General features: G+C 40.4%; 1 protein-coding gene across 1 annotated transcript in view; it reads right to left on the bottom strand.

Moving 5' to 3' along the window:
* The window catches only part of mysm1 (Myb-like, SWIRM and MPN domains 1), a 122,290-nt gene that overhangs the window by 9,025 nt on the left and 87,317 nt on the right, over nucleotides 1–25,948 (bottom strand). The window contains exons 17-19 of the mRNA XM_059984320.1: nucleotides 25,129–25,261; nucleotides 23,047–23,152; nucleotides 12–69 (exon numbers count right to left, since the gene is read on the bottom strand). Coding sequence (XP_059840303.1) covers nucleotides 12–69; nucleotides 23,047–23,152; nucleotides 25,129–25,261 — 297 coding nt within the window. The remainder of the gene's footprint in view (nucleotides 1–11; nucleotides 70–23,046; nucleotides 23,153–25,128; nucleotides 25,262–25,948) is intronic.

Raw genomic sequence — 25,948 nt, 5'->3', positions numbered from 1 at the left:
TATAAACATACCTTCTGCAGACATGTTAAGTTGGAATGTCTATGAAACATTCGAAGCATTGGCACACTACTGTAAAAGAGATAAAAGTAAACCCTTTTTAATTATTTGTTCTTAAACATACAAAATGCTTTATTACTTACATTAACACACTGGTGACTATCAAACATCCATTGAAATCAATAGCTAAATAGATGTTTATAAAATAGTAGCCAGAATATTATTGATACTTTCATTTTACACCTGCATATCTAACATTGGTACATTTCCACAACCACCCCTCTCCCCATCCACCAAAGTAAAATTTCATTTGGAGGATCATCATGTTGTATGTACAGCACACTCACGGGTTCTTCAGCCCTCCAAGTCTGAGCACTCTTGTATCTCTCCATACTATTCCCATTTACCCACTGTAGGTCCATAACTTTTTATATCTTGTTGAATTTAGTAATATCTAGATACTTCTTAAAAGTTTCAAGATCATCTACCTCTACAACCTCTTCAGAAAGCATGTTCCAGATTCCAGTCATAGTCTGTGTGGAAAAATCTCCCTCAGATTCCCTGTAAACGTCCTATCCTTCATTCATAGCCTATGCTCTTTTGTCTTAGATATCCCCAAATGGGAAAATATTATTATTGCCCTGATCCATCTTCCTCAATTTTATAGACCTCTATTAGGTCATTCCTCCAGAGAATTAAAAACCTAGCCTATCCTGACTCTCCAAATAATTAAAATGCTTGATTCCAAGTAACATTCTTGTAATCTCCTTTGCACATTCTCCAGTCCAGCTAGGTCTTCAACAATTTAGCTTTACAATGACTTCTATTTCTGTGGTCGCCATCCATCCTACCGGTAACATCACTGAGCTAGTACAGATCCATGATTACCCACATACAAAATTCTATTAGTCAAGAGTGAGCATTGACCAAGAGTGTTAGTGTCTCATTAGATACCAATCAGGAGAGGAACCCTGAATGATATTCCTTCTTTGAGTGAGGAGCATGAAGTCTAATTGTGGTGATTCTATTTTTAACTTGGTTGAGACCTATCAAGCATTTTTATTTCTATTTTTATTTATCCATCTTTTTGTCTGCCCATTTATTTATGGGTGTGCCCACTGCTGGTAAACATTAACTCACTGGATATACTTATTCAGACAACTATATTATACATATATATTTGCAAGAAAAAGTTTGTGAACCTTTTGCAATTACCTGGTTTACTGCATTAATTACTCATAACATGTGGTCTGATCTTTATCTAAGTCAGAATTATATACAAATATAATCTGTCTAAACTAATAACACACACACACACACAAAATTGCACTTCTTCTCATCAATACTAAGTACACCATTAAAATAATCACAGTCTAGGTTCAAAAAGGGATGTGAATCTCTGGGGCAATCCCTTCTACAAAAGCTATTTGGAGTAAGATCAATGAGATGAGATTGGAGGTGTGGATTGTAGAGGTGCCCTGCCCTATAAAAAACACACAATGTCAGGTTACTGACAGAGCCTGCTCTTCTCAAGAAAGATCCATTTATGTACACCATGCCTCAATCAAAACAACTTTCAGAGGACCTTAGGAGGAGAATTACAGATATGCATCAAGCTCAAAAAGGCTGCAAAAGCAGTTTAAAGACCTGAGCAACACACACAAAATGCTGGAGGAAGTCAGCAGGACAGGCAGCATCTATGGAAAAAAGCAGTCAATGTTTCGGGCTGAAACCCTTTGGCAGGACTGAGTGTTCATCAGTCCACTGGAAGAAAAATTGTCTACAAATGGAGGAAATTCACTACTGAGGCTACTTTCCCTAGGAATGGGTGTGCTGCAAAGATCACATCAAGAGCACACCACGGAGGAAACCACTGCTCTTCCAAAAAAAAACATTGTTCCTTATCTCAAGTTTGCAAAAGACTATTTGGGTGTTCTACAACGCTTCTCGGACAGTGGTCTGTGAACAGATGAGACAAAGTTGAACTTCTTGGCAGAAATGCACACCACTATGCTTGAAGGAATAAAGGCACTGCACACCAACACCAAAACTTCATCCCTACTGTAAAGTATGTTGGAAGGAGAATCATCGGGTTAGGGCTGCTTTATTGCCTCAGAGGCTGAAGAGCTTGCAATCGTTGAGGGAACACAGAATTCCAAATTGAATCAAGACATTTTACAGGAGAATATCAGGATAGCAGTCTGTCACCTGAAGCTTAATAGAAGTTGGATAATGTAGCAAGACATTGATCTGAAATACAAGAGTAAACCAACAACAGAATGGTTTAAAAAGAAAGAAAATTTGTATTTTGGAATGACCGAGTCAGAGTCCAGACCTTAATGTAATTGAGATGCTATGGCATGAACTGAAGATGGTATCCCAGAAATACAGATGAAATGAAACTTTTGCATGAAGGAATAGTCTAAAATTCCTCTTCGCCGTTGTGCAGCAACTACAGGAAAGGTTTGATGGAGGTTATTGCTGCTAAAAGGAGGCTCTACCAGTTATTAATTACAAGGGTTCACATACTTTTTTCAGCCTGGACTGTGAATGACTAAACAATATGTTCAATAAAGACATGAAAAGTACAATTGTTTGTATCTTATTAGTTTAGGCAGATTGTGTATGTCTATTATTGTGACTTAGATGAAGATCAGACCACATTTTACGAGTAATTAATGCAGAAAACCAGATAATTGCAAAGGTTCATAAACTTGTTCTTGTAACTGTATATAAAGATGCATTTCCATTTGTATAGTTGATTCCAGTTAATTGTGACACAGGGCAAGAACATTTTGGCCAATTATGTGGCTGGCCTAATTATCCAAAATTTCATGGAAATAGTTAAAAAGATATAAAAAAGACATTTAACCGAGTAACAAATTGTACATTTAAATGAAATACCTAACAAATTAGAAGATCACCAATACTACTACAGTAATATACAATTGTCTATTAGCTCGTAAATTCATACAAAATACGCGGCTGTGCTCTTTTGATTGACTGTAAATTAACAAAATCAGCAAATACTCTTAGGGTAATTTCTTTGGCTAGTGTCAAATCTTTTGTGGCATCATGCCAAGGACATGAAATGTTTCTAAAGTCAAAATAGAAATCACCAAGTTATCAAAAATCACCGCTTTCTGATTCAGCATCTGTTGGCCCAAATGGATAACATAATACAAGCACACACAACTGATGGTATTTAAAAAACTGTTTGCTTTAAGCATGGTGTAGTATTTAACAGCCACACAACTGTTCGGCAACAGTCTCCTGTCTCAATTAAGCAGAACAGTGTCCCAATTAATCAGGGAAACCCAGTGATTTTCTCAATTAATTTTTGTCCTTTTAAGATTCATCCTAAATATGCAACTATCCTGATTAATCAATTGCCCAATTAACAGGAATCCACTGTATATAGAGAGATATCTCCATTATGATACCAAATTGAACAAAGGATGCTGCAGTTCTATAAAGTCACAGTTCAATGAAAACAGTATTACATACAAACAAAGACAAATGACTGGAAAAATACTGGGTCAATCAGCATTTGTGGAGGCAAAAAGATGGTCATAGTTTCAGATGCAAAATGCTGGTGGAACATAGCAGGCCAGGCAGCATCTATAGGAGAAGCATTGTCGACGTTTCGGGCCGAGAAACGGGTTCCACCAGCATTTTGTGTGTGTTGGTTGAAGTTCCAGCATCTGCAGATTTCCTCGTGTCATAGTTTCAGGTTGAGACCCTGCACCAGTCCTGAGAAAAGGTTTTATCCCAAAATGTTCATCATTTGGTACCTCTACAGTTGCTGCTTGATCAGCTGAATTTTTCCAACCGTTTGTTTTTTCATATGCAATACTTTTACTGCTATAGAAGGTTAATAAATCAGCAACGATGGAATGGCACAGCTGACTCAATGGGCCAAGTGGCCTAACTTTCTTCTATCTTTTATAATCTTACAGTTTGTTTTTTGCTTCAGATTTGAAATTTGCAGGCTTCTGCAACACAAAAAGAGATGGAGGAACTCAGCAGGTCAGGTATCATCTGTGGTGGAATCTAGGGAGTTGACATTTTGGGCTGAGACTCTTCATCCACACATCTGCAGTCTCTTGTCCCACATATAGCATATATGTATAGTTAAGACATCTTCAGTTCTATTACCATAAGATCATATACTTTCTCATTTATTGCACATATCAAGCAACATAAAAGCACTGTCAGAGAAGTAAACCTAGCGCTCTTTTTCTGATAGTGTAATATACTATATGTAGAAATAAATCATATTCTGCTACATCAGTTAGAAATTGAAAGGCTGCAGTTGCTTCAAATCTAAAATAATAAGAATATGGGGAAAATCCTAAAGTAACACAAACAAAATGCTGGAGGAACCTCAGCAGGTCAGGCAGCATCTATGGAACTGAAAAAACAGGTAGAAACATGTCATCAGGTCTAGAAAGGATGAGGGAAAATGCCAGAATAATAAGGTGGGTGGAGGGGGAATGAAGTAAGAAGCTGGGAGGTGATGGGGGAAAGGGCAAAGGAAAGGAGGAGGGGCATAAGGGGGAGATAATAAGCATGTGAGGAGAAGAGATAAGACACCACATTGGGGAAATGAAGAAGAGGGAAGAAGGAGGTGAAAGAAAATTAGCAGTTGGAGAAATCAATGCTCATGTCATCAGGTTGGAGGCTACCTAGACGGAACATAAGGCCAACCTGAGAGTGGCCTCATCATGACAGAACAGGAGGCCATGGACCGATATGTCAGAATGGGAATAGCAATAGGAACTAAAATGGTTGGCCACCAGGAAATTTCTCTTTTTGCGGATGGAGCTTAACAAAGTAGTCTTCCAATCTACGTCGTATCTCACCAGGTAGAGGAGGCTGCATCGGGAGCACCAGATGCAGTAAATGACCTCAACAAATTCACAGGTGAATTGCTGCCTCACCAGAAGATCTGCTTAGAGCCCTGAACAGAGGTGAGGGAGGGAGGGTGTAGCACTTCTGCTGCTTGCAGGGATAAGTGCCAGGAGAGAGACTGGTGGGAGGGGTGGATGGACAAGGGAATCACAGAGGGAGAGATCCCTGCAGAAAGTAGAGAGTGGGGATGGAAAGATGTGTTTGGTGTTCAGGTCCCGTTAAAGATGGAGGGAGATGCAGAAGCTCATGGGGTGGTAGGTGAGGACAAGAGAAGCTGTTAAGGTGGCAGGAATGGGGTGAGTGTGAATGAGGGCAGCATCAATGGTGGAGGAAGAGAAACCCTGTTCTTTGAAGAAGGAAGACATCTCTGATGCCCTGGAAAGGAAGCCTTCACCCTGGGAACAAATGTGGCAGAGACGAAGGACCTGTTAAAAGGGAACAGCATTTTTACAGGAGACAAGGTGGGAAGAGGTATAGTCAATATACAATAGCCATAAGAATCAGTGGGTTTATAACAGGTATCAGTAGACAGCTTGTCTCCAGTGATGGAAACAGAGAGTAAAATTCCGAAGTTACAAGTTTATTCACTACTTTTTCTCTAAAACCTAAATATGGTTATTAGCTTGTGAGAAAAATTGCTCTTCGGATCAAGTCAGATATGATAACAAACTCAAATGCCTCAGGAAGATTGTTAATCAAAGATAAGAAGATTGATGTTATTCAGTTGTTACCTTCTCTGATATTCATGCCATATTTATCTCCTGTCAGAGTCACCTTATGTAGAGATATTCCTGTGCCTAACGTCCATTAATGGATATACAATCAATTTACTTATATAAGCTATCTTACATATTTATATTTAATGTGTTTTTTACTATTGTGTCTTTATCTTATTGTGTTATTTTGAACTGCATCGAATCCAGAGTAACAATTATTTTGTTCTCTTTTACACTTGTGTACTAGGGATGATATTGAATAATCTTGAAACTTGAATGATACTGCCTTTGTCATTATTTACCAAATGTAGATCAATAAATATAAACCTACTGCAATTAATGTAGCCTGCTGCGTTAAAAGCAGTCTGTAGCTAGGCAAGCCTAATTAATAAATTTGGAAGAGCCTTGTTATTTGCAAATTTTGCAATATCCACATCCCAAGGATGTATATATTTAAATAAATAACCCCTTTCAAACAACATCAATAAAATAGATCATAAGCTTGTTTATCATCCACTTGTCAATCAACTATCATGTTTGCAAAGCAAACATGCATCTTTTTCTACAACAGATAACATGCTAAGAATATTTAATTTGCTGTAAATCATCACAGACCATTTTATAACAGAAAGGTAAACTCTTTCATACAGTACTATAAATCTGCTTGGTTCAGAATCAACTTATACTTTACAACTTCAATGTTGAGGAAAACATGCTGGGCAGCTTGTAATATTTTAGTGACTTACATTTTTAAAATAACCAATTTCAACTCTGTGTCTCAGGCTTTCCCAACAACTATTACATATATTATGTGGTTATGTAAGGTGTATGGTATATAACCATGAGTTACGAACATGACCACCACCCTACCAACAGACTGCAAATGACAAGGGGGTCAAATCTATCCATGCAACAATTTTACTTTGCCAGATCCAGCTCAATTAGGTCCAATGGATGCACTGAAATTGAAGGAAGCCTCTTAAATTCTTGAGAAGATATGTCACTGTTAGAAATGGTACTAAATCTCTAGATAGCATTTACAGTTTGCAAATTAGTCTGCATAATGATACAAATCACCAATTCAGAGATTTGTTATGATAGAAAGAGTTATGAAACTACTGTACCTACGGTACTGTGCTGGGATCTTAGTGTGGTGGTTTATGAAATTCAAAAGGTAAAGATAGAATTTTAGTAAGTACTTAAGAAAGTAATTAGTGGATTACTCTTACTTCCAAACATGCTGTTCAAAGTTCAGTGCTGAAAATGTATCAGGTTATGGTGTGATCTCACCATGGAGTAGAGTCACTGGACTGATTTCTGGGATGTGGAGATCACACTGTGAGAAGAAACTGGCTGCGATATGCACATTAGAACTTAGAAGAATAAGAGGTGGCACAAACAAGATTCTGAGAGTGTGTGACAGAGCTGCATGCTATTTCCTCAAGACCAAAAATGGGAATATTAAGGGTCAGTTATTGAGGAATGGAATAAAGAAAAAATATTTAAGCAGAGAATTGTAAATCTTTTGAGTTCTATACCTCAAAGGCCAGAGGGTACTTATCACTGTGGAAATGTAAGGTTGGGATTAATAAATTTTCAAACACTAAGAGGATCACAAAAAATGGGAATCGACCAAAATGGCTTGAGGCATTGAGTTAGTCAAGGTCTAGATGACTAGAAAAGCAAGTTCAAAGAGGTGCATGGCTTACTCCTGCTTCTAATTATTATGCTCTTAGCATTTCATCAAAAGTCAAAGTAAAATTTATTATCAAAGAATGTATATGTTACCATATACTACCATGAGATTCATTTTCTTGCAGGCATTGACAGAAAAATAAAAAAAATATAACAGAATTTACAAAAAACTACACATAATCAAAGACTAACAAACAATCGATCTGCAAAAGAACAGAATTCGTGCAAATAGAAAATAATAGTAAGAACATGGATTGTAAAGAGTCCTTGAAAGTAAGACTGCAGGTTGTAGCATCAGTTCAGGGATGTGCTAAGTGAAGTTATCCATACAGACCCTACATGAACCTATAAGAAAGTAGAGGCACCGTCGTGCCTTCTTTATGATGGCACTTACATACTGGTCCTAGGACTGATCCTATGATATGGTAATGCAAGGAATTTAAAGCTACTGACCCTCTCCAACATATTTACCATAAATATTGTCCAAGCTACAGTGTACTAGCATGGTGACCCAAAACAGATTCTACGTTCATTCAATGGAATTGGTTCAGTAATGTAAAAACTCTCTTCAGAGAAACTAAATCAACTCTGATTGATGAGAAGCTTTATGTTAAGGTAAGGTATTGCTTCATGTCATTGCTAGATTTGCAAATGAGCAAGCTGCAATCAACATTTAGTTTTAAAAACAGATTTGAAAAACATAAGATATGGTTATCTTGTGATAGGTACAGTATGGCCACAACTAAATTTAAAAAAATGAAATGACAAATGCTTATGATTTTGCTGAAAATAAATTAATTATGATTAACTGAGAAATGTCTTCTGACAAACCTTGTGAAATACTTAAGTGGCAATTTTTATAAATTATGTTTTTTTTTTGCAAATGTATTTAAATTTAACTTACATATCCCACCTTTTGATATATGACACAATTTGACTATAAGAATATAAGACCATAAGATATAAGGAGCAGAATTAGACCATTCAGCCCATCAGGTCTGCTCCAACATTCAAGCATGGCTGATTTATTTTTCTTAACCCCATTCTTCTGCCTTCTCCCCGTAATTCTTATCCCCCCTACCAAATAAGAACCTATCAACCTCTGTTTTAAATACCCCCAAATTATTTGGCCTCATTTCATCGATTCACCATGCTTTGGCTGAAGAAATTTCTCCTCAACTCAGATCTAAAGGGTGAAGCTGTAAAACTTTATTTTGAAGCTGTGCCCTTGGATCCCAGACCCTTAACAATGAAAATACCTTCTCCACATCCACTCTATACAGGTCTTTCAATATTCAACAGGCTTCAATAGGATCCCCCTCATCCTTCTGACTCATATGAATGCTAACGATGCTTAATAGTCAGCCCGGCAGCATCCACGGAAGAGAAATGTAAGTTCAGTCTTCTCTTCCATAATGTTCCAGGGTTTCATATGTATGCCAATATATCTGCCATTGAAAAGCTCCTAATAAAAGTCAGATTCTCATATCATGTGGAAAAACAAAATATCTGAAGAATGTAATCTCTCAATTTCTGTACAATGAATAGACTTCATACCTACAGCTGTTATAACCATGAAGGTGGCTATATTTCTGTGGCAGACAGCATTATGCCAAAGACCAAGATTCTGACCATCTCATTAAAATGAGAGATGCGTTCCAAAATTTTTCTTGAAATTGCTTTTATCTGAGAAGTTTACTATTGCAAGAGGACAAAGAAAATGTCATGCACTGTGAGTTATTAAATGTCTACAGACAATGCTAAGACACAATTTTGTTTATGTTTTGGAATCACTTAATTCTTGCCTACATTCAAGATGTAATTAAAAAGTCAAACATTTTCATTGCAACAAACTTTACTGTTGTATTCCACCAGATGCCAAAATGAAAAAACACTGTGCAGCTTTCAGCTTGGACCATTAAATGGCATGCATAAAAATTAAGAAAAATGAAGTAGAGAATTCTTTGGGGAAATTAGAAACAGAAGCTAAATATACTGTTAAAAAGGCATTACAAGTCAGTACAGCTATTAGAATCTAAAACCAATAAGAGAATTTTTTCTTCAGGGTAGAGAATTCAGTGGCACCTTAAATGTATATATGACACTGGTGAATCTGCATTTATAGTTCTTCGCAAAGTTCGTTCTCCACACTTCCAAAAGAACATTGAAGCAATTAAAAAGATGCAAAAAAACCACTATGAAAATGAAAGATCATAGCTATCAGGAAAGTTTGAACAGGATGAAGTTGTATGGTGGATATGAGAATTTGTGGTCTGTATATATTAAATTTTTAAATAACTGTATGGGTTGACTGATCAATTTCTTCAATTGATTGCTGAGGAACAAAATTAGGGCATTTGGCCCATTGAGTCTGCTCCACCATTCTATCATGGCTGATCCTTGCTTCTCCTCCTCAGCCCCATTCCCTGGCTTTCTCCCCTTAACCTTTGATGCCATGTCCAATCAAAAACTATCAAGCTCTGCCTTAAATATACCCAATGACCTGGCCTTCACAGCTGCCTGTGGTAATAAATTCCACAAATTCACCACTCTCTGGTGAAAGAAATTTCTTTGCAACTCTGTTTTAAATGGACGCCCCTCTATCCTAAGGCTCTTGTCCTAGTCCCTCCACCATGAGAAATATCCTTTCCACGTCTACTCTGTCTACGCCTTTCAACATTCAAAAGGTTTCAATGAGATCCCTTTTCATCCTTCTAAATTCCAGAGAGTACAGACCCAGAGCTATCAAAAGTTCCTCGTATGAATGTACTTTCACTCCTGGAATCATCCTTGTGAACATCATCGGAACCCTCTCCAATGCCGGCACATATTTTCTTAGATGAGGAGTCCAAAACTGTTGATAATACTTAAGCTGAGTCCTCATTAGTGCCTCATCAGCATTACATCCCTACCCTTGTATTCCAGACCTCTTGAAATGAATGCTAACATTGCATTTACCTTTCTCACCACTGACTCTACCTGCTAGTTAACCTTTAAGGTGTTCTGCACAAGGACTCCCAAGTCCCTTTATATCTCCGACCTTTGGATGTTCTCCCCATTTAGAAAATAGTCTGCACATTTATTTCTATTACCAAAGTGCATAACCATGCATTTTCCAACATTGCATTTCATTTACCACTTTCTTGCCCATTCTCCTAATCTCTCTAAGTCTTTCTGTAGCCTTCCTGTTTTCTCAACACTACCTGACCCTCCTCCAATCCTCTTATCATTTGCAAACTTGGCAAAAAAAAACATTTATTCCATCATTTGAATCACTGATATACAGCATAAAAAGCGGTCCCAACACCAACCCCTGCAGAACACCACTAGTCACTGGCAGCCAAACCAGAAAAGGATCCTTTTATTCCCACATGCTGCCTCCTATTAGCCAATGCTCAAGCCATGCCAGTGAATTTCCTGTGATACCATGGGCTCTTAACTTGTTAAGCAACCTCATGTGTAACACTTGTCAAAGGCCTTCTGAAAGTCCAAATATACAAAATCCAATACATCGCCTTTATCTATCTTACATATCATTTCATCAAAGAATTCCAACAGGATTATCACGCAAGATTTTCCCTTAAGGAAACCATGATCACTTTGGCCTATCTTGTCCTGCGTCACAAAGTACTCCATAACCTCATCCCTACCAATTGACTCCAACATCTTCCCAACCACTGAGGTCAGGCTAATTTACTTTTTGCTGCCTTCCTCCTTTCTTAAAGAGTGGAGTAACATTTGCAATTTTCCAGTCCTCTGGTACCATGCCAGTGTCCAATGATTTATGAAAAATCATTACCAATGCCTCCACAATCTCTTTCAGAATCCTAGGGTGCAGTTCATCTGGTCTGGGTGTCTTGTGTACCTTTAGATCTTTCAGCTTTTTGAGTACCTTCTCCCTTATAACAGTAACTACACTCACTCCTCTTCCCTTGTACCCTTCAATATCTGGCACACTGCAAGTGTCTTCCACAATGAAGACTGATCCAAAATACTCATTTAGTTCATCTGCCATCTCCTTGCCCCTCATTATTATTTCTTTGGCCTCATTTTTAGTGGTCCTATATCCACTCTCATCTATTTTTTTTACATGAAAAAAGCTTTCACTATCCAGTTTGATGTTGTTTGCTAGCTTGTTTTCTTTCATATTGTGATCACTGTCTTCTGAGGGTTCTTTTACCTTAAGCTCTCTAATCACCTCCGGTTCATTACATAACACCCAATCCAGTAAAGCTGATCCCCGAGAAGGCTCAATGACAAACTGCTCAAAAAAGCCATCTCATAGGTATTCAACAAACTCACACCCTTGAGGTCCATTTCCAATTTTCCCAATCGACTGGCATGTTGAAATCTCCCATGACATCATAACATTGCACTTTTGACATGCCTTTCCTATTTCCTGTTGTAAATGGTGGTCCACATCCCAGCTACTGTTGGGAGGCTTGTACATAACTGCCATTAGGGTATTTTACACTCGCATTTCCTTAATTCATCCCACAAGGATTCAACATCTTCCGATCCCATGTCACATCTTTCTACCGATTTGATGCCAGTCTTTACCAGCAGAGCCATGCCACCCCCTCTGCCACCTTCCTATCCCTCTGATACAAAATGTAACATTGGACATTTAGCTTCCAACTACAACCATCATTCAGCCACGATTCAGTGATGACCACAACATCATACATGACAATCTATAATAATGCAACAATATCATCCACCTTACTTCTTATACTCTGTGCATTGAGATATAACACTTGCACTGTGCACTGAGATATAACACTTTGAGTACCGTATTTGCTACCTTTTTTGATTCTGCGTCCCTAATACACTGATACTTACCCTGTTGACTGCAATTATGTCCTTTCATCCACCTGCCCTTCCTGACAGTCTGACTGCACGCTATCTTTGCTTTTTTTTAACCATCCATCGTATTCTGAGTCCCTTCACTCTGGTACCCATTCCCCTACCAAATTAGTTTAAACCCTCCCCAACAGCTCAAACAAACCTGCCCACGAGAATATTGGTCCCCCTCGGATTCAGGTGCAACCCGTCACTTTTGAACAGATGATAACTCCCACTGAACACATCCAATTATCCAAGAACCTGAAGCCTTGTCCCCTGCAGCAGCTTCTCAGCCATGTATTGATCTGCCAGATCACTCTGTTTCTGCTCTCACTGGCACATGGCACAGGCAACAACTCAGAAATTACTACCCAAGACACCCTGCTTTTCAGCTTTTTTGGTGAAGAATGAACTAACAATTCGTGACTGGTGGAAGCTATAAATGAGTTACTGAGATTTTCTTCTCAAATCTAAATGATACAATTCCCCACTGCACAACTTTTTTCAATCCTTGTTACAAGAGAGAGATCCTTGCTGCTGCAATAGAGCGCTTATCTCTATATCTGATCTTCATCGCTAAGAATTTTAAAAACATATTCATTCGTAGATTCTGCAACTTCCTTGCAAACTCTGTGATTTACTACAGACTTGTGTCTTAAGGAAATGATGGTAAACTACTCCTATGACAAGCTGCGCTTTGCCAGTTATTTCCAAGGACAGTTACTACTAATTGCAATTCGACAGAGCACTGAAGTGGCAGAGGATTTTAGTACATGGGAGATCTATGTACACTTGAGAGAAAGAAGATGCTGTACTGATCAGTGAACTAATCTAATAAATGGTGACAAGGCAAGGCGCCTCAACCTAGTGAATGCATATCTTGTGCTTTGTGAAACACCAAGACATTTCCTGCGTCCTAGATAATCACAGATGCAGGAAGTGCCATCAACCACAGCGGGCTTTAGAGTTTGAGCAAGAGCTGATGGCATTGATGTCCCTATGTGAGGCTGTATTTTGATGATTAGCATTTTCCAGGTGATTGTCATCCTGCAGATCAACAGAGTGCAGGCAAAGAAGAAAGGCCCACTGCTATGCGGACAAAAAGGAGCAGGCAGGTTGATCAGTGTGACCTTGAGACCATCCAGGTCTCTAATCACTGCATTTTCTGGGGAGTGATGGGAGAGGAAAAGTTGTAGTACCTGCCCAAGGAAGGAGGAAAAAAGATCAAGAAGAAAAAAAATTAGGGAATTCTATTACTAGAGGAGTAGAAGATGTATTGATTGCAGAAGGCATTCCAGGAAGGTGCATTGCCACCTTGGTTACAGAATCAAGCACATCACTGAGCAGCTACAAGAGGAAAGTGAAGCGATCATGGCACAGATTAGTGCCAAAAATCCTAGACAAATAAAACAATGAGGAAGATTTTAAAGAGTTATGAAAGTGACTAAGAAGTGTGTCTTCAAAAGTCGTAATATCCAGATTACTCTCCAAGGTAGATCACTGACTAGAAGGAAAGGAGAATGGTCAATAGAAGTTTTTGTTATCAATGTTGTTTCAGATGACTCAGTAACTGGCTCCTTGCTTTTTGCAATACATATTTATGATTTAAAACTAAATGTAGGGGGAATGAGACTGAAGTGTGCAAATAGTAGAAAACCTGACTATGTGGTTGACTGTGAGGAGAAAAGCTCTGGACTGCAGGAAAGTAGGCCTGTTGAAAAGGGCAGAATAAATGGCAAATGGAATTTAATAGAGAAGTTTGAAGTAATGCATTTACAGAAGTGCAGCTGTTAAAGGAATGGGCAAAAAGTAAGTAAGTGATGCTACAGAGGGAACTTTTTATATGCTCAGTACGACAATAATGTGGTTAGAAACCATTCAAGAGGCCTCCTTTAAGAGCCAAGATAGATTATATCACAACTGAAGATAACCCTAGTTCGATCACAACTTGCATTATCGTGTAAAGTTACAGTCACTGCAATCCATGAAAGATGTCATTGCTCTGGAGTTGATATAGAGGACATTGTTAGGAATGGAAAATTAAAACTAAGAACACATTGGATAAATCAGTGTTTACTTCTTTGGGAGGTACAAGAGGCACAGAGTTTAACATGTAGAAAATTATGAGAGGTCCAGACAGAGTAAAATTTAAAAAAATCTATTTCTCTTCAGAGAACTGCAAAAGCTGGGGACATAGATTTAAAATGAAGAAATGAAGAAAGCATTTCTCAGCTTGAGATTTCAGTGGTCCAGAACACACAGTATGAAAAGATGCGGTAGACAAAATTCCACATCAGGTTTAAAAAGTCTTCCCCTTGTCTCATCACCTTCTCTGCAACTTCAAAGAATTGCTATTTTACTCTCATTTGCTATTCTGATGTTGGGCCTTTGACCTCAAACATTAACTCCGCTTTTATCTCCATGGATGTTGCTAACCTGCTAAGCATTTCTTCCATTTTCTAACCATATGGCTGCTTTTTTTTAACTAAAGAAACATTTAGATGTGTACTTGAAGAACTGTGATCTGCAGCATTCTGTGCTTACTGTCGGATGATGGGATTAGGTTGTACAACTCAGTACAGACATACTGGACTAAATGTCTCCTTCAGTGTTGTATTAGGACATAGAACACTACAGCAATGGGACAGACACTTTGGCCCATGTTGTCTGTGCCAGTAATGATGCCAATCCAAACTAATCCCATCTGCCTGCACATCATCTATATCACTTCATGTCCTACCTATTCTCTAAATGTCACTATCATATTTAGTTCCACTACTTTTCCTGGCAGTGCATTCCAGGCATCTGCCACAATTGGTGTAAAACACAATTGTCACATAAACCTCCTTCATAAAACTTAGGTGGCAGGCAGTATTCAATTTAGAAAAGTGTGAAGTGATACACTTTGGAAAGTCAGACTCGATGGCAGAACACCAAGTGATGGTACGATTCTTAATAGTGTGGAGGAATAGAGGGATCTTGGAGTCCAAGTCCATAGATCCCTTAAAATTGCTCAGAATGTTTTTAGGGTGATTAAGAAAGCATATGCTGTGTTAGCCTTCTTTACTCTGGGGATTGAGTTCAAGAGCTATGGGTAATGCTGCAGTTCAATAAAATTCTGGTTAGACCACACTTGGAGTATTGTGTTCATTCTAGTCACCTCATTATAGTATAAAGGGGGTTTCTTCTTTTTTTTTTGTTACTGTGTATGTTAATCAAAATGGCTTCTTTTTTTTAAAGTAGGAATGCTTCTTTGTTGCGAGAGAGTGCTGGTAGCTTGTTTGGGTTAAAATTTCCTGATAACGAGAATTGTATTCCTTTGTTAACCAATTGGGATTAATGTTGTTCTTTCTTCTGAGTCTGTAAACTATTGTTGGCGGGCTTTTGGGGAGATCGGGGCGAGGGGGTGAGAGAGAGAGGACACGATGCTGTAAACTGGGCGAGGAACGGGCCCCAAGCTGGGGTTCGAGGCCTGGAGGTACCCCGAGGAGAGGAGACGAAGATAAATGTGCTTGGTTGACCACTTTGGGTGGTCCTGAGCTGCGAGTTGAGGAGTTCAGAGGGGATGGGATGGTGGCCAGAAGACTTCAGTAATTGAGCTCCAACGGTTGTGCATAAAGTAGTTTGGACTTTGATAAGTTTGGCGCCTTTTCTTTATTTCCTTTTCCTTCATATATACTGTATCGTTATTAATCACTTGGTTATAGTAATCTTTATAAATTGTAATCATTTAATCACATATGGTGTCCTGTCTGTTTTTTGGCGAGGCAGGGACATCACACAGCATCCACACAAGCTGATTATCCAGTTTGGCGGGGCCGAAGGCTGCTCCCCCTAGACGAGAATGAGCTGAGCGAGCCTGGGGCGACCCAGGGAGGTACATTGTGGGGGCTCATCCGGGATTGTTTTCTATGGAAGCTGTGTGATCGCCCTCTTTAAATTATGTTTGCGGCAAAGAGCTGTTGTGCTTTTGTGGGTGTGCGATTGCTGGTTATCACTGCATGTGTGTTGGGTGGGGTGGCTGCTGTTAGTAGCCTGGAGGTCGTTGTTCGAGTTCAGACTAGCGCTGATGAAATGGTGGTGGGATCATGGGTTGTCCATACTGTTAGGAGAGTGAGGAATGACAGGTTGGGATGTTTCAGCAATGGTGAGCTCCGCCCGGTTGTGGGAATAATGTCCAGCCCCAAAGGGGCGGAGCGGACCTCTCAGTTGTTGAGTGAGTGGCAGTGCTTGGCTGAGGGAAAGTGACAGGGATTGGTTGAAAGTTTGAGTAGGCGGGCTGGTGGTGTTGTTAGTACTGTCTGGTACAATTACCTCGGAGTGACAGCTGCAAGTTATGTGAAAGTGTGGGAAGATGTGTGTGGTTCGACTGGAAGTCAAATGCTGCAGCTGGGGGGCTTACCATATCTGTGGCAGGAGGTTGGTGGAAAGTTTTTAGGGTATCTTTTTTGGCTAGGGGGGCAGATAAATTGCTTGTGGTGCCAGGGGGATCTGTTAAGGGGATCAGCTCCTCCCTCAGTTGTTCAGTTAATCTGAGAGGTGTCGGGAAACGTAGAGGAGGCCCAGTGGGGAAACGGCTTGGGGTCTCTGGGGTTCATGTTCCCAGCAATGCACCAAGGAACTTCTGCAAGGAACAGACCCTATTCCTGAAGGCTTAGAGGGACCACGTACTTGGGTGTCATTACGGATGGATGGAAGCCATGTTAAAGCCATCCTCGACACCAGGGTGCAGGTCAAGTTGCTGTACAGTTTGTTTTACAACCGTTATTGGATGCATTTACCCTTGACGACATTGAGGGCATTTAAGATTTTGGGTACCAGTGCCGGTGATTATCCAGATGACAGTTATTGATCAGTGAAAATGGAGTCCTTAGAGGCGTGCCTGAGGTTCGTGAATCGATAATGCTGATGTGTCCGGACACTGTTGAGACGGGCAGCGTTTTGGTTCTGGAGAGGACCAATACCCTGCTGTTGCGCTTGGGGGCCTGCCCGGAGGAGGCGGGTGAGCGCTGTTTGGAGCATTGTTGATGCACCCAGAGTTTCGAGCTGCTTGTGCGGACGTGTGTAGCAGCATTGGGCCAGTACCGAATTTAAACGAGAGCCGATGGTGGTACGGCCTGGGGGAAGTATCTGAGGGTGAGACCCTCTTAGTGGATGCTGCGAAATACCACGAGGGAGGGGAGTTGACTGCTGAAGACACCGCGGTGAGAGAGAGGTTGCGGCAACTGGCCCCTACAGCTGTAGGAGACGTAGGCAGTGTGTGTGTCGATTATATTGCGCTGAAGAGGCGCACTGTCAGTGACCAGAATATGGCCCTGAGGGCTGAAGAGGCGATGGCCTGTCTGAGTGGTGCAAAGTGGTTTAAGGTGCTGGATCTGAGGAGTGGATGTTGCCAGATCCTGATGAGTGGGGCCGACAAGGAGAAGATGGATGTTATAAGTTCCCTAGGATTCTTCCAGTCCGAAAAGATGCCACAGGGCATATCTGGAGCCCTTGCAATCTTCCCGTGGGGCATGTGGAAGACCATGGGGGATGGGGAGGTGTTTGGAGTTTTGGCAGATGTGGATGACTTCCTGGTATTTGGATTTGCCTTGGGAGAATATGAAGTGAGGTTGTTGCAGGAGCGGCTGAGAACTACAGAGTTAAAGAGTTTTCTGGACATGTGCCAGGGCTGGCGAAGGTCGCAGCTCGTGAGTGACTGTCTCTATGGAATCAAGTTTGAAATGAAGACGGAGAGACTGGAGAGAGTGATCTGGAACCAGTGGGAAGACTTACAAGTTGGAGAAAACGAAGAAAGTTGTCTGACTGAGGGCAACAGCAAACTGAGAGCCTGGAGAGGGGAGCTTGCAGAGGTGAAGAAATTGTGGACAAATCTCGGAAGAGGGAAGCAGATGCTTGAAGGGAACCTGAAGATGACCATCGACAGTTCAAATGAAGTGCAAAGCCTGAAAGTCGATCTGGAAGAAGTCATGATGAAGAAAAAGCTGGAGTTAAGTGCAGTGAATACTGAACTGGAGGCTGACCAATCTTTAACTGCTGCTTTTCAGGTCGGGGTGGAAGAAGCACTTGGAGTAACTGCGTCCCAGATCGAGATGGCCAGGATGCGTGAGTCAGAACTGCTGAGCCTGTGGAGAGAGTTGGAGCAGCCAGAGCAGAAGATGATCTCTCGATTGCAGAAGGTTGAAGAGACTGCAGGAGCAGTGAAGGCCACACGTTTCTGTTCGGAGAAGATCAAACAGCAGCAACCGATCGCAGAAATGAGGAAGAATACGGATTCGAAGGATGATGTGCTGGATGTGGGGTACATGCTGCTTTTTGCTGACTTTCCCTCGATTGAGAAAGAGACCTTTGGCCCTTCTCCCACTGAGTCAGGTGTAGTGGGGAGGGTTAGCTATGTACAGTGAGTGAGAGGTTGAGAGAGGAGATGGTAGCGGGCCCGAGGTATCCCCAGTTGTGTCTGAGCCTGAAGGGTTTAGGTGAGGGGGTACGGAGGTCTCAGAGGGTTAGGGAACTCCCAGATAATTTGGCCTATGTAGCGCCTGAGGAACAGGGCATGAGATTTACTGTGTGGGGAGCAAATGTTACTGTTTGTGCCTGGGTTAGGGTTTGTGTTGGCAGGAAGGGTGGTGAGTTATTTAATAGTCATGAGGACATGACTCTTATTTGGTGGGGAGAGAGTGTAAAGGGGGTTTCTTCTTTTTCTTTGTTACTGCGTATGTTAATAAAAATGGCTTCTTTGTTTTTTTTAAAGTAGGAATGCTTCTTTGTAGCGAGAGAGTGCTGGCAGCTTGTTTGGGTTAAAATTTACTGATAATGAGAATTGTATTCCTTTGTTAACCAATTGGGATTAATGTTGTTCTTTCTTCTGAGTCTGTAAACTATTAGTAAACTATTTACTTTTAGGGAGATCGGCGCGAGAGGGTGAGAGAGAGAGGACGCGATGCTGTAAACTGGGCGAGGATCAGACCCCACGCAGGGAGGCCGAGGCCAGGAGGTACCCTGAGGAGAGGAGACGAAGATAGATGTGCTTGGTTGACCACTTCGGGTGGTCCTGAGCTGCGAATCGAGGAGTTTGGAGGGGATGGGATGGTGGCCAGAAGACTTCAGTAATTGAGCTCCAACGGTTGTGCACGAAGTGGTTTGGACTTGGATAAGTTTGGCGCCTTTTCTTTATTTCCTTTTCCTTCATATATACTGTATCGTTATTAATCACTTGGTTATAGTAATCTTTATAAATTGTAATCATTTAATCGCATATGGAGTCCTGTCTGTTTTTTGGCGAGGTGTGGACATCACATAGCATCTACACAAGCTGATTACCCAGTTTGGCGGGGCCGAAGGCTGCTCCCCCTAGACGAGAACGAGCTGAGCGAGCCTGAGGCGACCCAGGGGGTACAATAGGAAGGATGTGGACACTTTAGAGAGAGACAAAGGAAATTTGCCAGGATGCTGCCTGGATTAGAAAATAACTTATGCGGAAATGTTGAGCGAGCTAGTGCTTTTCTCTTTGGAGCAAAGAGGATGAGAGAAGACTTGATAGAGATATATAAGAAGATAAGAGGCATAGAGGGAGTGAACAGCCATTGCCTTCTTCCCAGAGTGGTAATAGTTAATGTGAGAGAACATCTAATTTTACAATAAGTGGAGGGAAGTATGGCAGGCGAGGGTGTCAGAGTTAGGTGTTTTTTTACCCAGAGAGTGCCTGAGCGTATTGCCAGGGCTGATGTTGGAGTTAGATACATTGGGGAGATTTATGAGACTCTTAGATAGGCACATGGATAAAAGAAAAGTGGAAGCCTATGTGGGAGCGAAGGGGTAGATTGGTTTCCGCTCAGATTAAAAGGTTAGCACAACATCATAGTCTGAAGTGTCTGTACCTTGATGTACTTTTGTAGGTTCAAAAACTCCTTTAAGGTTTGCCTATCTCAACAGGCATCTGTTCTGCTACCCTATCTACTTACATTGCCACTTTGAGGGAGATATGGACTTTCACTTCAAGATCTCACTCTATTTCAATGCTCCTAACAGTCCTGTCATTTACCCCTTACATTTGATCCCCCAAAGCATAACACTTTATGCTTCTCCAAATTAAATTCCATTTTCCATTTTTCTGACCATATTTTCAACTAGTCTATCTCCTGCTGTATTTTTGACAGCTTCCTCAATATCCACTGCTTAGCCTGTTTTTGTGTTGTCAGTGAACTGATTAATCTGCCCACGTACGTTTTTGTCTAAATCACATATGCAAAGTACAAACATCAGAGGTCCCAGCACTGATCCTTCTGAAACACACTGTGTCAGAAGAAAACCGCTCCACTACTACCCCGTCTTCCATAGCCAAGCCAATTTTGAATCCTGTTTACCCAATGCTGTGACTATTCCTGATAAATCTATCCTTTTCCAGGTGAGAGTAACTCCCATCCCTAAGAATCTTCTCCAGCAATTTCCCTACCACTGATGTAAGGCATACTAGCCTTTAATCTCCTGGAATGTTTCTGTAAATGCAAGCAGACTTTTTCCACTGAGGTTGGGTGAAACAACAACTAGAGTTCATGGGTTACACATGAAATGTAAAATGTTTAATAAGAACATGAGAGGGAATGTTTTTATTCAGAGGGTGGTAAGACTGTGGAATGAGCTGCCAGCACATGTGGTGGATGCTGGTTCAATTTCAATATTTAAGAGAAACTTGGATAGATACATGGATGGGAGGGGTATGGAGAGCTATGGAATGAGTGCAGGTTGATGTAACTAGGCAGATTAATGGTTTGGTAGGGGCTAGATGGACCCAAAGGCCTGTTTCTGGGCTTTGTGTTTCCATTGCTCTCCTACCGTGGGTTTGGATTCATGGTTCTGTACAGAGTAGTTATTTCCCCACGCCCTCCCCAAAAAATGGACTGAATGAGTATTTACAATATCCTGTTAGTTAACATTACCTATACCAAATCTATAATTCAAATGTACTCAGTTTGGAAGCTAAAATTTATATTTCTCAAGGGGCATATGAATTCATGAATCTGAATCATTAGCCTAGGCCTCTGGATTGGTAGGCCAATAACATAACCAGCATGCTACTGTACTTCTTATTAAGAGAAGGCAAAATACAACCAAAAGCACCACAAAATTAATTTTAAATGGGATAAATACAAATAAATAATAGTTTGAACAGGTTAATCATAAGACACTAGCATTAGCAGAGAATACTTCTAAATAATGCTGTACAGTCAAGTTAAATGCAATGCTCAAACTACTGCTTCAGATTAAGTGCATTAACAAATTAAAAATTAAATGAAAATGCTCCACAGGTAATGGGGCACTGCAATGATTAAAAGAAAATATTGAAACTTATTAAAATGGAAATGAGATGAATAAGGAGAAAGTGAGGAACAAAATAAGGAAATGGAGGTTAATTATAATTATACAAAATTATTATAGTGCAGGAAGAGGGCAGTCAAAGACAACCTTAAATAATGTACTTGTGATTCAAACCAAGGACAATTTCAAAATAACTTATGTTCTGAATAGGGATTAGTAACATCCTCACAACAATGAAGTTAACTCAAATAAAGCCACAGATTTCAATAGAGACAAGACCTGGAATAGCGTAATCACTTCTGGTCACCATACTTAAAGTTGACTTGAGTCATAACTCAAGATGAAGAGAGACTGGATAGGCTGCAGCTGTTTACTCAGGAGTGAAGGAGGCTGAGGTTTATAAAATCATGAGGTAGGTGGGCACAATCTTTTTGCTAGGGTAGTAGGATGCGAAACTAGAGATAACTGCTTTTGAAAGAGGAACGATTTACAACTGGCAAGTTTTTCCCTCACAGAGGGCGGTAGTATATGGAATGAGCTGCCAGTGTTATAGGCAGGTACAATTAAAGCATTTAAAAGATATTTGGACAGGCTCATGGATAGAAAAGGATTTGAGAGATATGAGCCAAATATGGGCAAATAATGCTAGTGGAAGAAGGCTTCTTGTTTGAAATGGACAAAAATGGCTGTTAACTACAGTATTTCTTATAAATATAAATGAGATCTGAGGGGTCAGTTTTTCACATAAAGGTTGCCGTTTATATCTAACAAAATGCGTGAGGTGGTAGTGAAGGTAGAAACAATTACAATGTTTAAAAGACAACTTTTACAGGGACTTGGATAGGAAAGGCACAGAGGGACATGGTCCTCGTACAGGCACAGTTAGTACCTCAGCTAGCACAGTCCAGGTGGGCAGAAAGAGTCTGTTTCATTACTATGTGATTCTATGCTTCAACAACCACCAACATGAGTGAAAGGAAATTCATGGCATAAAAAGGCTGAGCAATGAAAACTGTAAGGAGGATCTTACATTTTATAGCTTAGAAAGGACTGGCCCAGCAGTAGATCCCTCAGAATTACATTAGATAGGATGAAAAATTACATCTGATATGTTGCTTAAATTAAAATGCAACATGTTCGTCAGAGTTAGTTAAATTTATAAGCAATGACTTACACAAGTAACGGGAAATAGATCTAAATTTAAAAAAAAACATTGTTTATCATCTTCAATATTGAAGAATTGAGCAAATAAAGGATGAATGACACACAATACAATTACTTGCATGTGGATAGTTATAAATGAGTGAACACGAACTGACAAGTTTAGAGTTAAAGAGATAACTTACATTAGGCAAAATGTTATGTGACTTTAGATGTAAAATCCCAGTATAATTCTGATGAACAATGTACGCATGTTTATGTGTATATTTGTGTGCATGTTTGTTAATTAGACTATCAGCAATGAACACCCAATCTAGAAGTAAGACCAAAAGGAAAAAATGCACAGCACTATAGGCAGATTAGATTAATTCATTAAATCAACAATCTGTATCATATTACTTGCCTAAGGGATAGCTTGTACTTCTCCATTATCCAGCGTGCTTTATCTATCAACCGTACCCACAGAGGTTCTTCACTCAACTGCTTCAACTCACATTTATATGGAAGGCCTACATTAAAAGAAAACAGAGGTTCAAAAGCTCCTCTACATTTTGACACACATGCAAATTTTATTGGATATTTAGTAAAGAATTTTGCTTAAATGAGCCATATGAGATTGCATGCTTTGATAGCCACAGTGACTAAGAAATAAGTTGTGTATCACAATCTAAAATAATATAGATAACTAGCATATATTAATTACTTGCTAACTGTCAGCTTAAGTAATTCAAAATGGATATTCATGAGAATATTTCAATTCCAAACTACATGCATGAAGACTGAATGTGAAATATTCTGATGTAATAGATGAGGACGAAGAGGTAGGCAAGTATGAGAAATAAATCATAAACTCAAGAGATTCTGCAGATGTTGGAAATCCAGAGCAACACACACAAAATACTGTGAAAACTTAGCAGGTCAGTCAGTGTCTATGGAAATGAATAAATAGTCAACTTACAACAGATTGGAAAGAAAAGGGCGAAGAAGCCAGAATCAGAAGGGTTATAGACTAGAATGTGATTGGGGGCGGGGGGGGGGGGGTAGGAGTACAGGCTAGAGGTGAAGCTACGTGGGTGGAGGAGGAAGTAAGAAGCAGGGAGGTGATAGGTGGAATCTGAAAGGAGAGGAAAATGGACCATGGGAAAAAGAGAAGGAAGAGGGGCACCAGGGGAAGTGATAAGGGGAAAAGTGAGAGGGAGCCAGAGTAGAGGATGGAAGAAGAGGGAAGGGGGAAGGGAAAAAGGGGAACAATTACCGGTTGGAGAAATCGGTGTTCATTACATCAGGTTGAAGGCTACCCAGACAGAATTTGAGGGGTTGCTCCTCTGACCTGAGATTGACCCCATTGTGGCAGCAGACGAGGCCATGGTCTGACAAATTGGAATGTGAATGGGGCTTCAAATTAAAATTGCTGGCCAACGGAACATCCTGCTTTTTGCAGATGGAGCGATGATGCTCAACAAAGCAGTCCTCTAATCTCTGTCGGGTCTCACCAATGTGGCAGAGGCCGACTTTGGAACACCAGATACAGTAGACAACTACAAAAGATTCACAAGTGAAGTATTGCTTCATCTGGAAGGACTATTTGGGGCCTGAATGGCGGTGAGTGAGGAGGAGAATAGGCAGGTGTAGCAGGGATAAGTTTGAAGAGGGAGATTAGTAGAGATGCACAAATGGAGAAGGGAATCATGGAGGGAAAGATCCTTGCAGAAAGCAGGAAGTGTGGGGTGTAAAGATAAGTTTGGTGGTAGGATCCTGTTGAAAATGGCGGAAGTTGTGGAGAATGAAAGATGTATGCAAAGGCTCATGGGGTGGTTGGTAAGAACAAAAGGAACTCTATCCCCATTAAGACAGTGGGAAAATGGGGTGAGGGCAGAAGTCCAAAAATGGACGAGATGCAGGTGAGGGCAGTACCAATGGTGGAAGAAAGGAATCCCTGTTCCTTGAAGAAGGAAGACATCTCTTATGTTGTGGAAAGGAAAGCCCCAACCTGGGAACAGATGCGGCAGAGATGAAGGGACTGAAAAAAGGGAATGGCATCTTTACAGGAGACAAGGTGGGAAGAGGTATAGTAAGGATAGCTGTCGGAGTCGGTAACTTTATAGAAAGTATCAGTAGACAGTTTGTTGCCAGAATGGAGAGATGGAGATAGAGAGATCAAGAGAGGGGAGAGAGGTGTCAGAAATGGAGCAAGTGAATTTACAGACAGTGTGGAAATTGGAGGCAAAGCTGATGAAACGGATGAGCTCAATATGGGTGTATGAAGCAGCACTAATGAGGCCGTCAATGTAGCACAAAAGAAGTTGGGAAGCATTACCAGGGAAGGCTTGGAACATAGGCTATTCCATGTAGTCAATGAAAAACAGGCATAGCTGGGGCCCATGTGGGTGCCCATGGCTACACCTTGAGTTTGGAGAAAGAATGACAAGTATTGTCTTGTCTGCCTGAAGAATGCTGTGAAATGTTCTCAACTACCAATACTTACGGAAACTGCCATCTGCACTGAGTTCTTCACTAACTATAAGACACGTGACCTGGGAATAAGGCAAAGAGTTGCAAATATTGTACGGACTGATGATCATTCCAACAAATTGTGTTCCTCCGCGTGAAAAGTAATTCTGAAATACAAAGGAACCAGTAACTAGACTCTATACACAAAGAAAATTGAATTATTATGTACTTTATATATTTCATGAAACACTATTTAGGGAACAGGAAAAACCAGTTTGCAAGACAAGTTTTTGATAAACCTTTACAATGAAGTGTTTTTGTATAGTGCAACCTTTGCTCTTACAAAGCACAATCTGTGATAAAGCAGTCCCATCAGTTTGACTCTTCGCCTTGCTGTGTATTTATATCACAATCCATCTTAAGAATGCAACTAATATAGCACAGACAGAACAGGAACACCATTAGGAATTAGACACTTTGCTAAACTATTAGTTATGTTGACAGGGTGCAATTGGACATGTTGTCTCAACCACCAGGATTCTCCCCTGATTGTGTCAAGCTTCTGGAGCCAGAATTATTTTTGGCAGCCATTATGTCCTGTGCCAGGCAGAAGACATGCTTGGAGAAAGTGCAGAAAATAGCCATGATGATTTTCAGGGAAATGCTGCCTCATTAAGAATTAAAACATTAAAAAAAGGTGACAATTCTTTTGACAGTACTATTTATCAGCCAATGACCATTACATACTTACAAAATTTAAATGGACCCTTGGTGCCCAAAGCGGTACTGGACACCAAGGATGAATTGGCCTGTATAACTAGCAATGAAGTGCTATTATTGTAAAGACTGATGAT

Source organism: Hypanus sabinus, chromosome 11, assembly GCF_030144855.1.
Source record: "Hypanus sabinus isolate sHypSab1 chromosome 11, sHypSab1.hap1, whole genome shotgun sequence".
NCBI classification, from domain to species: Eukaryota; Metazoa; Chordata; class Chondrichthyes; order Myliobatiformes; family Dasyatidae; genus Hypanus; species Hypanus sabinus.
Note: the sequence above shows the minus strand (reverse complement) of the source record. Positions and strands in the feature narration are given on the sequence as shown.